At 49.0% G+C, this 13628-nt stretch overlaps 1 protein-coding gene across 1 annotated transcript in view; it reads left to right on the top strand.

Moving 5' to 3' along the window:
* The window catches only part of TBX5 (T-box transcription factor 5), a 45448-nt gene that overhangs the window by 4708 nt on the left and 27112 nt on the right, over positions 1–13628 (top strand). The window contains exons 4-6 of the mRNA XM_060120951.1: positions 1198–1317; positions 2150–2297; positions 5847–5999. Of these exons, the coding sequence (XP_059976934.1) occupies positions 1198–1317; positions 2150–2297; positions 5847–5999 (421 nt within the window). The remainder of the gene's footprint in view (positions 1–1197; positions 1318–2149; positions 2298–5846; positions 6000–13628) is intronic.

The following is a 13628-nucleotide window of genomic DNA, read 5'->3' as shown; positions in this document are numbered from 1 at the left end:
GCAATAAACTGACAACAGTGACATTTATTATTATTTGAAATTAAACAATGTGTGCTCCCCCGCTCGGCCCGAGCGAACAGGAGGCGCGTTCTGTTTATACCAAAGAACTCAGGTCCTCTTCCCATTCCGCCGAGGAAGGAAAGGGCGGCCGGGGCCTCCTTTTTCCCTCCCAAGCCTGAGCCAACGGGATTTAACTATAAAAGGCCTGCGAAGCCTCCGGCGCCTCCGCCTCCAGGCGCGCTCGCTCGGGCAGATAAACACCGCGAGGCGAGGCTCCAAGGCCAGAGGGAGAGGTCTCCACTCACCCACCCCTTCCCGCCATCCCTGAGCGAGCCAGGTTCCAGCAACTGGTCCTTGCGCCCCGGGCGGCCTTGGGAAGGCTTGCTTTCCGGGGCGCCCTCCTCCCGAGGCCGGATGGAGACGGGGAGTGCGCCTGTGCGCGGAGAGGGAGCCGGGCGCGGCACACGCGGGGCGGCGGAACCTCCTTCCAAGCACCAGATCCTCGCGCACGGCCCGGTTCCTTCCGAAACTAAATTTCTTTGAGGAGGGCCAAAGCGTTTGGACTCTCTAAGGAGGAGTGCCAGGCGCCTCGGAGATGCGGTGGGGGCATTTAGGGAGAAATTCCTGCGCGACACTCGTGTCAGAGGTCACGCACCGAGCTGTATCCTGGGGGCGGAGTGAAGCCGGGACGTGCCGTGGGCACCCACGCGCGGGCAGCCCCAGGGAGCACCCACTTGGGTGGCCACGTGACGCGCAGCGCTGCTCAGAGCGGCCAAAGCACCTGGCTGGGCGGAGGAAGCCAACTTTTTTCTTTTCCTTTTTTTTTTTTTTTTTTAAACAAGGCCTTTTCCTGACCCCAAATTTAGGAAGTAGGTGTCTGGTTCTGAAAAGAGTCTTTAGCAAGAGTTGAAATGAGGGGTCCCTTTCAGGGCTTCCTCGAAACCAGTCTGTAGAAGTCCTCGCCTTCTGCTTTCTACTTCCTCTTGTAGATGGTATAGTCCCAGCCTGCTTTCTCATCTCTTGGCCTTTCTCCTCCCCATAACTTGGAGGGAAACCTGGGATGGATCTTGGCAAGAGCGGAGCAGGGGCCGCGTTTCTCGTCCACGATCGATTCTTCCATTAAAATTTGTGGACGCGCTCTTCAGAATGTTTGCATTAATTCCCTCTGCCTCTGTGTCTCCTCCTCGTCTGTCCTAGGCGGATGTTTCCCAGTTACAAAGTGAAGGTGACCGGCCTTAATCCCAAAACGAAGTACATTCTTCTTATGGACATCGTTCCCGCCGACGACCACAGATACAAGTTCGCAGATAATAAATGGTAGGCACCGTAGCGGCTGGCGGGGAAGGCAGGGAGGACCGTGCAGACCAAACTTCCCTCTCCCCACTGAACCAATAAACATTGTTTTGAGCTCCTACTGTGTGCTAGAGGTTTTTGCTGCCCCTTCCGCTGCATCCTCCTGACCTCACCCTGAGAAAAAAAAGAGCAGCCATTAGCCCCCATTTTATAAACGAGAAAACTGAGGATCAGAGGAAGTAAAGTGCCGATGTCTGTTGCTGCACCGGAGGGTTGTGGATTTTTAAAAAGGGTATTGTTACCAAGCGTTGGAGCTATTTCTGGGGGCATAAACCATTAACAGTTATTTTTTATGAGTTACCTGCTTTGAACATGCCTTTTTTATGAAATTGCAAAATCAGTCCGGGGTATTTGAGTTAAACAGGCAAGAGAGGAGAGGCGCATTCCTTGGGTACGTTGCTCCCGCGGCTGCCAAGAGTGCAGAGGCTTGAAGACGAAGCCCCTTTGGAAAGCCCTCAAGGAGTGTTCCCGAGACTTTTTTGCACATCCAGGCTTCCAGTACCCGCCAGTTGTTCATGGGCAGAGAGACGCTGCGAGGCTCCCCACGGCACCCTTGGTGCTGGGGGAGGAATTAGGTGGAAGGAGAAAGAGCCGGGCGGCGGTGGTGGTGGGAGCGCTCGCCTGGACACCAGCTCCAGGCTTTCTGCGCGTCTGGCATTGCAGATGCCCAAGCAAGACCTGAGGGTCAGGCCATTTCCAGATCATTCTCGTAGTCGGCAGCCGTTGCTTTGCTCAAGAACCAGCCGGCACCACGGTGCACTAAGTCTAGGGGGGGTGGCGCCTCTCCTTGGTCTAGGTCTGTGACGGGCAAAGCGGAGCCCGCCATGCCGGGCCGCCTCTACGTGCACCCGGACTCGCCGGCCACTGGGGCGCATTGGATGCGGCAGCTCGTCTCCTTCCAGAAACTGAAGCTCACCAACAACCACCTGGACCCATTTGGGCATGTGAGTACCTCGTGCAGCTCTTCCTTGTATCTTCAGGTTCACACCTTCTCCTCCTCACCTGACTCTCCTCTCCCTCTTCTCCAGGACTGTCTCTCTCTTCTTCGTTCCTCACGCCCACCCATGCTTCTTTCTTTGCTCCATTTCACCTGCCTTGGTCTTTTACTCTCTCTCCCTTCTTGACCTGGCCTTCCTTTCTCTTCCCCTTTCTCTCCTCTTTCTCATCTCTCTTTCCTTTTCTCTTATTTCTCACACCTTCTAATTCTTCCTGGCTGTCTCCACCTCTCTCCTACCCAGACATCTCCCCTTTGCAGTCCTCCCTGTGGTCCACTAGTCCACGCTCTGGGTTTGTCTTTCCTGGGTGGCTGGCGATCGAGCCCCCTAGGTCTCCTGGCCTGGGGCTCTCACCCTGCATCCCTGCTGCCAGTACCCAACCCACCTGCCTTTGCTGAGGGACAGGGGTCATGGGGTGACTAAGGCAGCTCATTCTGGGCCTGGAATTCCTGTTCGTTCAGCCCCATCTGTGATTAGGGGTGGGGAGTAGTGTTTCAGTCCTGCAGAAAACATGGGCCCTCTAGCTCGGCAGGTACTCAGCACAGACTGCAGAGGCTGGACCACGATGGGAGCTGTATACCTTACCTACCTCCTTGCAAATCCTGCCATATTATGGGGATGTTCCGGCTGAAAGGGAGACCTGAGGCCCCCTGCTTCCTCTTTTACAGATGGGGAAACCAACCCACCAGAGGCGAACCACGGTACTCCTGCCCCTTTTAGCTCGACGCTCTTGGGTTTATCTGTTTTTTCCCCAACTTCCAGCTTTCCCCCCTCCTCCCACCATGCCCAGAGTGGGCAAACCAAGATCAGGGTCCTACACCTGGAATCTGGACTGGCCCCGAGAGAGAGGGGCCTGATGAGCTCCCTGAAACTGCAGGATCTTGAGTGTGCAGTCCCCCCACTCCAAGAGAATGGGTAGCTTCTAGTAGATTCTCTATAGGGTATCATCCTCTCTTCCCCCAAAGAAAAACAAATGAACAGAACACTGATTTGAGGGAAAATGTCCCTAAATCTCTTCATTGGAAATAATCACCGGGACAGAACGCAGTCTCCTAATTCAGAGTTTACAACCCTTAGTTGATGATTCCACCAAACAAGGAGGCCGGTTCGTCTTAGGGCATTTGATCCTCATAGCAGCCTAGAGAGGAGGGTGGAAATACACAGCCTTTGTATGGAGTGCGGGGGAGGGGAGGTTACCTGCCTGAGGTCACACAGCTTGTATTTGGGAACGGGGATTTGAGGCCAGGTCTCTCTAATTGCAGAAGTGACCTGCATCCTGCCACTTTGGAGAAGCAACACACAGGGTTCCCAGTTTGGGGACGTGAGGGGACGGGGTACAAATGCATTTGATCCGGAGGGAGGACAGTTTGTGAAGGTCCAAATGAGAAATCCGTTCTTGTGGGGCCTTAGGGCTGAAGCACTGAGTCTGTGGTGGGAAGGAGACCAGGGCCCTCCACTGATGCTCTCAATGCCACTGTACACGTGGTTGGTGTGAGGTCGGACTGTTGACCACTGGAGAAGAGAGAAGGAAGGCCTATTCCCCTTCTACGCTGTAGGAAGGGAGAGGAAAGGGGCTGGGGGGGGGTGCGTTTCTAGGCAAAATGCCGGGCCTCCTTTGCGTTTCAACCAGGGTGTTTTGCCTGCAGCGGCCAGCTCGGGGTGCATCCCAGCGCAGACGTGACCTCCACCCTGCGTGGGTGTTGGCTGGCTGACGGTGTACCTGCTGTCCCTGCGGATGCTTTAGGTTAAGCGCTGGGGAGAGAAGGGACCATTTTGTAAAGGTCCTGCGTGCATCTCCCAGGACCGCGTCCTTCTGAAGGCTGGGCCTCCGTGGCACCTTGGTCTGGGCTCCTTAACTTTCCCTCTGCGGCCCGGGTGTGCCTTTGGGGTGGACCCCCGGGGAAGGCGCGCGCACGGTCCCGAGCCCTGGGCGCCCCTGTGAGTTTCAAGTCCTTCCAGTTCCGCGGAGGAAGGCGCGGTGCTCTGAGCCGCTCCGGACTGCCCAGTTGCCACGCATTCCCACCCCAAACTCCGGACTTTGAGTCCAGAGCCGCCCTAATGAAATTAAGGGCCATTTAGATCGCCCTCGCGCTGATGTCTCCACACTGTCCCCAGCCGTCAAAGCAATTTGGCTAAGCCGGGATGGTGGCCGCGCCGGCCCGCAGGGCCCCGCTGCGTCTCTCTGTCGCCACGCCGCCCCGGCCGGCGTCGCTATCGGTCAGGGAGGCGGCCGGGCCGCGGCGGCCGGAGATTAGAGCCGCGCGGCCCGGGGTCGGGGAGCCGCGGGGTCCCGAGCTTTTCGCCCCTCCCCCGGCCTAGTCGGGTCGCGCTCCCCTCCCCCTCCTCCAGGTCGGTTTCAAGGGTTGGCCCGAGAACCCTGCCCCAGGGTCATCCAATCAAAGACACTGAGACTACCTCCGCCGCTCAGTTTGCGGTCCTGGGGTAAAAGCAGGCCAGATTTTTCAGCTCGTGAAACGCGGCAGTTCGCCCATTCGGTGGGTATAGATCAGGACGTTTTGAGAGATATTAGCGTTACCAGCTTCCCGGGAGCATCAAAAGCACGGCGCCATCAGAACAACAAACTCAGTTGTTTTTTAGTAAAGATGCGCATCTTCTCCGGAAAGTTCCGCTCCAGCAAGAGTGTGGTGACTGCACACCCCCTCCTGATATTCACAATGGTGGCTGTAAGAAGAGCTGCAACCGTGAGACCCCCCACTAGCCCCTGGGACCCCCCAAAGACATGGAGAAGATAGAAAGGAAGGAGAGAAATATTCCCCCCAAAGCAGATGCCACAGTGCTGTCTGGGGCCGGGTCTGGGGATAATTCCGGTGGCGGATCCTGAAATACTGTGAAGTTGGAGACAGGGAATCTCAAGGGCAACCAGACCCCTGTTTGATGTTAGGGGTGGGGTGGGTGCTTCCCTCCCACCCAACTCACACCCTAGAGTCTCCCCCTTCCCACCATTTTCCTCTCTTTTTCCTCTGATATTTCTTCCAGTTCTGCAAATGCTTGGTCTCTTCCTTTGCATCTCTTTGAGCCTTTTTTTCTTGGGCAGGGCTAGTTATTTATATATATGTATATATATATGTTTGTTTATTTGTTTCTGCTGTCCTTTCATTCCAAAATTTTTGCCCAGGCTTCCTCGAGGCGGGTACCAATTCCTCGCCCCAAACTTGCATCACTCCCGCTGGGGGGGACATGCCCTACGCAGGGAGTTAATTTATTAAACTAACTTTATGAAGCATTCTGATTTACTGCTGTGTGTGCTCTGGGTAGATTCCTGGAATATTACCCTGGCTCTTTCATATGGAAATTGTCATTTTTGAAATGTTTCTTTTTAATGAAATCACTGGCTTCTTTTCAAAAACAGGAGAAAAAAATGGGACCTTTTCTCCGAGAGCCTATATAAGGAACGTAATTTTGGGGTGGAGAGTGGGGCTTTATGGAAACAAAGGAGTTTGATTTTTCTTACAATCTCATTTTCTTTATTATTTTTAGATTATTCTAAATTCCATGCACAAATACCAGCCAAGATTACACATCGTGAAAGCGGACGAAAATAATGGATTTGGCTCAAAAAATACTGCGTTCTGTACCCACGTCTTTCCTGAGACGGCGTTTATTGCGGTGACTTCCTACCAGAACCACAAGGTGAGCCCGGTACCCAGGAACCGGCGGGCCTGGGGCCGCCCGCTTGTTGGCATGAATCGCAGTGGCTTTATGGGCACCTTTATTCCTCCGCACGGTGGGCACCAACTTCTGCTTCAGTGGGCCGGGGCAGGGACAGAGCTGCAGACTAAGGATCACAGCTGTTTGTACTACATTCATGCGGTTGGCACGAAAGTCACACATACACACACACACACAGCCCAGATAGAAACGAAATTATCAAACCTTAGATGACCGCGTGGTATCAATGCTCGGGACTCAAATGTAACAAGGAGGCATCTTGCTGCAGTCGTGAAGTGATCAGTGAGAAGAAAGGTCCCCGTATTGGCCGGCTCCGTGCTCTTGGGTGGGGACGTGGTGCTACCCTTCCTGGGACCACTTTTTCTGTGGGGGGTCAGTCTCCTTCCCTCCTCCACTCTGCCCTTTGGATGCATTTCAGTTCCAATAGGGGCAAGTGGCAAAGTTGCCGGAAACCTTGAGCTTGGGTTTTCCCAGATGCTTCCTTAATTGTTTCAGCGATTACTGACCCTGGACCACATACTAAAGCAAGGTTGGCATTGCTTAAAACAAAAGCAAAAACTGAGTAACCTGTGTCACCAGCTGCCTGGATCAAAGCTCTGGGGACTTAAATATGATCCTGCAAAAATACAGCTTGGCGAGGGGAGGCATGCACGCGACCAATGCATCATTTGGTGGCTGTAGTGTGGTATAGAGGCGGGATGTCGCAGGTGGATTGTGTCACTGTCAGACCTCCACGCCGTTCGAAATCCAGGCCCCGATTTGGGCCATTCAAGGCTTGACCGTGATATTGGAACAGGGAGCCCCATCACTGCTGGTTGGGGGGGAGTATCTTCTATTCTTGCCCAGGAGAAAGGGCTTGTCTTGACTCGTCATGGTTCATGTCTGTTCTTTAGAAACCTGAGTGCACGTGGATTCATTTTATTGGGGGGGGAGGGCAGGACTGAATGATTCCTAAGCCTCATTACGGAAAGATCTGGAATCAGGAAAGGCAAGATATAGGGGCTGGGGAGAGGCCGCTGCCGCTGTGGGATTGTGGACGGTTGGGAGTATTATGAAGTGACTTGGGGTTAGAGGGCTGTGGGAGGGGAAAGTAGGGGGTCCACATGGGATCAGTGAGGGCGGGCCATGTGGATGACTTACCCAGATGGACGTGGGGATGGGGGCCCCTCCCCCTCCACAGCTCCTATCCCTCCCCAACCTGCAAGGGAAAAGTGGGGTGGAGGGAAGTTATAGGGACTGTGGAGCCAGGCAGGAGAGGCCAGGGTAGGGTGAGAGATGGGCTTAGCACCCTAAAGCCTCCAGTCACCTCTTGAAGGTCATTTCATGCAGTCTGTGTGTTGGTTAATCCCCGCCCCCCGCCCCCTGCCCCCATGAAGCAAGGGCAGTAACGAAATGCTGTGGGTAATCTCCAAATTCAGATTGTCAATGACCAAGGCAAGCTGTGATGGATGGTCACTTCCAGGCCACACGGCCTGTCTGGGATCCCAGGCCTTGAGAGAAGAGCTTCCTTTCAGCAGAAAACTCACTCCCCCCCTCCCCCCACGCCACGCAATTACTTTTTACAGGGAAAGAAGGATTCTTTTTTTTTTTCTAAGTTCTTCCCACTCGTTGAACCAATAAGAGCGGAAAAGTAAGGTCAAGTGTCCTGAAAGTTCCAGCACTGTTTCAGGCTAATTTGAGATTGGCTGCTAGAAACCTGTTTCCTCCATGGCTGTTGTAAACCTATGTTTAGCTTTGTGGTGATGGCCACAGGGCGGGAAAAAAAAAAAAAAAGGAAAACATAGCAACCAGGATGCTCAGTTCCTCATATATATGTTCGCTTAGAGCCTGCTAGTCCCGACAGGGGGTCCAAAAATCTGTGGGATTTTTTTTTTTTTCTGCCAAGGAAACCCATGTTCATCCACAGAGGACAGGAAGTGATAGACACATGAAAGTGATCTGTAAAAGAAACACGTGGGTGTTCAGGTCTTTTGGGGGAAATTCCTAAGTTCTATGTAGTAAAGATCTTAGGGGTCCATCAGGAGTGGGTAGATCTGGGGGACCACGCATGCTTTCTCTGTTTATAGCTTTATTGAGGCATAACTCTCATACAGTAAACGGCACTATTTGATGTATTCGATTCGCTAAGCTTGACATATGTGTATACCCATGAAACTATCACTGTAGCCACTTAGGAACATACTCCACATCCCCTAGATTTCTATAAAAAAAAAAGTCTTCTCCAGTGAATATATTTGGTGATCTGTGTGTGTGGAGTGCCTGTCCAATGGGGTGTGTATGTGTGAGTTTTGAACACAATCTAGGAGATTGTGTATCTAAACACTCATGGGTCTCAAAACGTGGGTCTCCAAGTATGTATTTGGATATATGTATTTTGTTTTTGTTTTTTTCCCAGTTTTATTGGGGTATAATTGACATACGTACTGTTTGAGTTTCAGGTATATAGCATCATGCTTTGACTTACCTATATCATGAAATGATGACCATGGTCAGTTGAGTGATGGATATAGCTGTATTTGAGGATCACACAGGAATTACTGATTTTCTTCATTGGTTGGGCCAGGGAGCCCGGTTGTGCTGTACATATAGGTCTTTTTAGCCAGCCTGACATCCAGAAGAGGGATTTCATAGGAGAGCACTTTCAATCACTCTCCCCAATATGAGGTTTTCCCCAGTATTTAGTTATTGAATACCAAAGACACCTATTTTCTTTGTCAGGAGGAAGTCTAAAGCAATGGATTTTTCCAGTAGAATCCAGGCCCATGCAGACATTCCTCGCATGGATATGTGATGTGTGACTTAAATAAGCGGGTCAGGTTGAGTGTGGTTTGTGGACTCTGTTTTGTTACTTTATTGTCCCACCTGGACGGGATGTTGAGACTCCTGGCTTCATGGGTAGAAGCCACCTGAGCTGTTCCTCACTCTCCTGTAGGGTTAGGATGAGAATCTGCAGGCAGACTGCCTGGGTTCAAACCCATTTGACTTGGGCAAATGATTTAACTCAGTTTTCCCCGTCTGTAAAATGGGGATAAGAAGAGAATTTATTTTTTGTTTTTTTGTTATTGTCTTTGTGGGGATTAAAATGAGATAATCCGTGGAATGTGTTTTGTGCAGAACCTGGTACAGAATCAGCACAGTGTTAGTGATGACTGCATTGATCGACTACTTAGCTGATCAGTTTATTAACGGGGCAACTCCATCCAAAACACACGTGTTGGAAAACTCTTTGCCTACCCTATTTTAGAATCTGAAAGACTGAGATTTTGAAATAACTTCTTATTACTGGGGTTGAAACACAACTACAAATGTTAGTCTTTGTGGTTTAGTTGCTTCATTCCGTGGTTGCATTTTCAATCCAAGGACTCTTTGCCCAGCGTACGCTTTGGATAATTGCGCAGGGAAAGAAAAGCAGTCTATGAGATTAAATTGCCAGGACAATTTGGAAAAATACGAGCCACCCATTTTGGGTCCAAAGGGCTTAGTGCCTCGAGGCTGATTTGGAGGCAGGTACCAGGTACCAGGTGGACGCAGGTGCGTGACCGGCTTCATTTCTTACGCTGCTATCACACACCTGTATACCGCGGGGTTCCAATGACACGACATATTTCCTGAGCCCAGCTGGGATCCCAAGCTGGATTTGGGAGTTATTCCCTCAGATGGTTGACAGCTTGAAAAAGATACTTAAACGCTCGACTCTTCCCCAGCGACTGTTCACTCTGTGAAACATGTTTTTGGAAGGTTTGCGCTAGTTGTCAGCAGCTCCCAGAGCAATCCCTAGAAATATTTAGGTGTTACAAAAAGATCACGTGGGCATTTCATTTCACTGCTTTTGCGACAATGGCTTTGTATGCAAGCACGTCTCTCCCCCGATAGTAACTTACTTTGCCATTAAAAGGCATTTTCGTCCTGCTTAAATCATTGTGTATGGAGCCTGTATTTATGAGGTACGAGCCTTCTGCTTGGGACCAGGAAATGAACCCCTAAGAGAGAGACATAATTAAGACTTTTGGCCCTCGAGAGGGTTTTTTTTTTTTTTTCAAAAGTGAGAATTCACAACAATTATTCTCATTAATTTTTACAACCTCTGTCTCACTGGTTGGAGCTGGCTTTTATATTTGTTTTCCCCCCCCACCACCCATGCCCTTCCCCCGGATATCTGGTTTTATGCTGATTTTGGAGGGAGTACATTTGTATGACGAATGGAAGTCAATTTCAGTGGAGACTTTGGGTAGAACTCAGACATCCAGGTGTATCGGTTTATGTGCCCGTGAGTGACTAGCTCTGTGTTAGGAAGGGAATATCATAGACAGGGTTATAGTAAGTGAGGGGACAAGTGTGAAATAAGTATGAAATCAGATGGACATTTTTACCTGCACCTAAGCTTGCATGTTAACTTTTCTCAGGGGTAATTCTTATGTCCAATAGGCATCTACACTAAGACATAGGTAAGACCCACACACCTAAGTGTATATCTAGCAAACTGTGCGTATCCTTTGCCATCGTATTTTTGGAAGCTATGGTGATAAGAGCAAGAATTAGGTAGTAGTTAATCTGTTTGAGGTGCAAGGAATGGGTTTGAGCAGAAAATTTTTGCTGATAAAATACCAAAGCCACCCTTTTCTTTTTTTCCTCAGGGTAATTTTTTTATCCTGAGCTCTTGGTGGAACAGTGACGTCATGGAATAGGCATTAATTCAGCCCTGATGCCACACCCTCATTGTCTTACTGTCCTCAGTATATTCAGGGGCTGCCTTCTGTCACCGGGTGGGTGGGAGGTACAGAAGGCGGGATAAGGATTCCCTCCACCCCTTTTCAAAATGATCTAATTTTTACTTAACTTTTGGAGAATACCCCTCTCCCCCTTTAAAAAATGATTTATGGTCAATTGGGTTGCATTTTATTGTCATAAAACCGGAGTGAGAAAGAAATCCCCACTAGGTGATGGGCTTTTGGACTCAGAACTGGCTTGAGGAGTACACATGTTCAAGACTGTTTTCCAAAGAGATTTTTTATTTTTTATTGCAGTATCATTGATCTACAGTATTGTGCCAATCTCTCCTGTTTTCCAAAGAGATTTTACAGACGTTTCTACTCATTCTGAAGAGTTAATTCAAAATCAGAAAGTTGCAGGAATGGGTACAGTTAAAAAAAATGAAGGAGGAGGGAATGTGTATACATAGAAATACCCAGACATATTTAAAAAGTTTTACAATTGATTTTATTTTTTGGAGCAGTTTAAGGTTCATAGTAAAGTTGAGTGGAAAGTACAGAGAGTTCCTGTATACCCTCTGTCCCCCTGCATGTACAGCTTCTCCTGCTCCCAGCATCGCCCCCCAGAGTGGGACATTTATTACCGTTGTTGAACTTACATTGACACATCATCACCCAGAGTTCGTAGTTTGCGTCAGGGTTCACTCTTGGAGTTGTAGACTCTGTGAGTTGTTTTTTTGACTGTGCCATGCAGCTTGTGGGATCTTATTTCCCTGACTAGGGATGGAACCCGTGCCCCCTGCAGTGGAAGCGTGGTGCAGTGGAAGCGTGGAGTCCTAAGCACTGGATCGCCAGGGCAGTCCCTAGACCCTGTGGGTGTAGATAAATGCATAATGACACGTCTTCACCATGATGTATCCTACATCATGAATCGTTCCACTGCCCTAAAAATCCTCTGCGCTTCTCTCGTTCATCCTTCCCTTCCTCCTAACCCCTGGCAACCACTGATCTTTATGCTGTTGCCATAGTTTTGCCTTTTCCAAGATGTCATATGGTTGGAATCACATAACATTTAAAAAATGTTAATTTTGCATATATATTTTACTGTGAACACACACACATATGTAGTAATTTTATGTTCCTGGTAGAGTCTTGGAGTTAGAAGGAAACTTTATAACACCACCTCTTCCAGAAAACTGAACAGACCAGAATGCTTGCCCCCAAATGGACAAATTATGGGTGCGTTCATCGATTAAGCCTAGTTTTGCAAAGCAACTACTTGGTTTCTCAAAGTCTGTAACGATACTACTGGGGATAGAGGAGATGCTTTTGTGGGTACTTGAAGATGATGGGATCACAAAAAAAAAATGTTCTTATTCCAATTATCTTTCTATTCATTTATCAGAGAAGAGTCTTATTTCAATACCAGTTTATGATAAATACTTCTCTAAAAGTGTAGAATTTCCCCTTGCAACAAAGAGAAGGCAGGCCTTAGACTTGGAACTTTCCGGGGGTACCAGTAGAGGGAATTTTTTAAAAAAATTAATTAATTAATTTTTGGCTGCATTGGGTCTTAGTTGTGGCATGTGGGACCTTTCGTTGCAGTGCGCGGGCCCTCTAGTTGTGGTGTGCGGGCTTAGTTGCCCCGTGGCACGTGGGATCTTAGTTCCTTGACCAGCGATCGAGCTAGTTCCCCGACCAGGGATCGAACCTGTGTCCCCTGCATTGGAAGGTGGATTCTTAACCACTGGACCACCAGGGAAGTCCCAGTAGAGGGAATTTGATATACTTATTTTCTTTTTATTGACTAGCAAGTGATTCCACTTTGACGTATAGAGAAGTGATATAATTATTTTTATAATATAAATTTAAATCAAAAGTGGTTTGATTTAAATAAAATATTAAGCAGACCAGTGAACGGGGACTGTATAGATACGATAATGATGGTGCCTTGGAGTGACTGGCCTCTGAAGAATGCTGCCCTGGTTTCCATGAAGTGATTATATATATAAAAATTCAGTTCACACACAGCTTTTAGGAAATACTTCTGGCAAACTCCATAGGGTTGCACTCTTTTACCTAGACCTGCTACCGTACGCTCACGCTAACAGAATATGTGTTGATGGTTTCCGTGAAAGTTCTGGACCTTGAACCAAAGACCCTGTTCTATCACTAAGTTTTGTATAGTGCAACAAAAATTTCCAAGAAGAGGGCTCTCTCTTCCTTACCTAAGCAATGTTTTTTTTTTTTTTTGGACTTACCATGCAACATGCAGAATCTTAGTTCCCCGACCAGGGATCAAACTCCACTGCCCCCTGCAGTGGAAGCGCGGAGACTTAACCACTGGACCGCTGGGGAAGTCCCCCACCTAGACAATTAAAGAGTTTTGAAGCTGTTTGGTAGCTATCATATACGTTATAATTTTATATGTTGGTCTTTATTTAATTACACACCATTTTCCACCTGAGCTAGCAAACTGTATCTGTGAAACTATGAAATGAACGTGAAATGAGGCATAGTAGGATTTTGAGAGCAATCATCAAGACCTTCCCAATGGAGATTGCCACGCTGCAGGAAGTTGACATGGTCAATTTTCCAGGGAGCAGGGGGTGTACCAAGTGTTGAGGCCAAGATTGTGTTTGAAACACAAAATGCTACGATTTAGAAAAAAAAAAAAAGCCACTCCAGCCGGAATGATGCAGAGTAGGACTCCAGTTAATGGGCAAACTGAAACCAGGTTTTCTTCCCCTTTTCAATACAATCTGATCTAGGACATTTTCCTCCTTTCGAATGAAGTGATGGGTCCCGTTGATGTGACGGGCTTCACTTGCTTCTTTGGGTTGCCAGAAGGTTGCGTTTCCATGACGCTTATTAGCCGGGT

The sequence above is a fragment of the Lagenorhynchus albirostris genome, chromosome 14, assembly GCF_949774975.1.
Source record: "Lagenorhynchus albirostris chromosome 14, mLagAlb1.1, whole genome shotgun sequence".
Taxonomy (NCBI): Eukaryota; Metazoa; Chordata; class Mammalia; order Artiodactyla; family Delphinidae; genus Lagenorhynchus; species Lagenorhynchus albirostris.
This window is presented reverse-complemented; position numbering and strand designations above follow the sequence as displayed.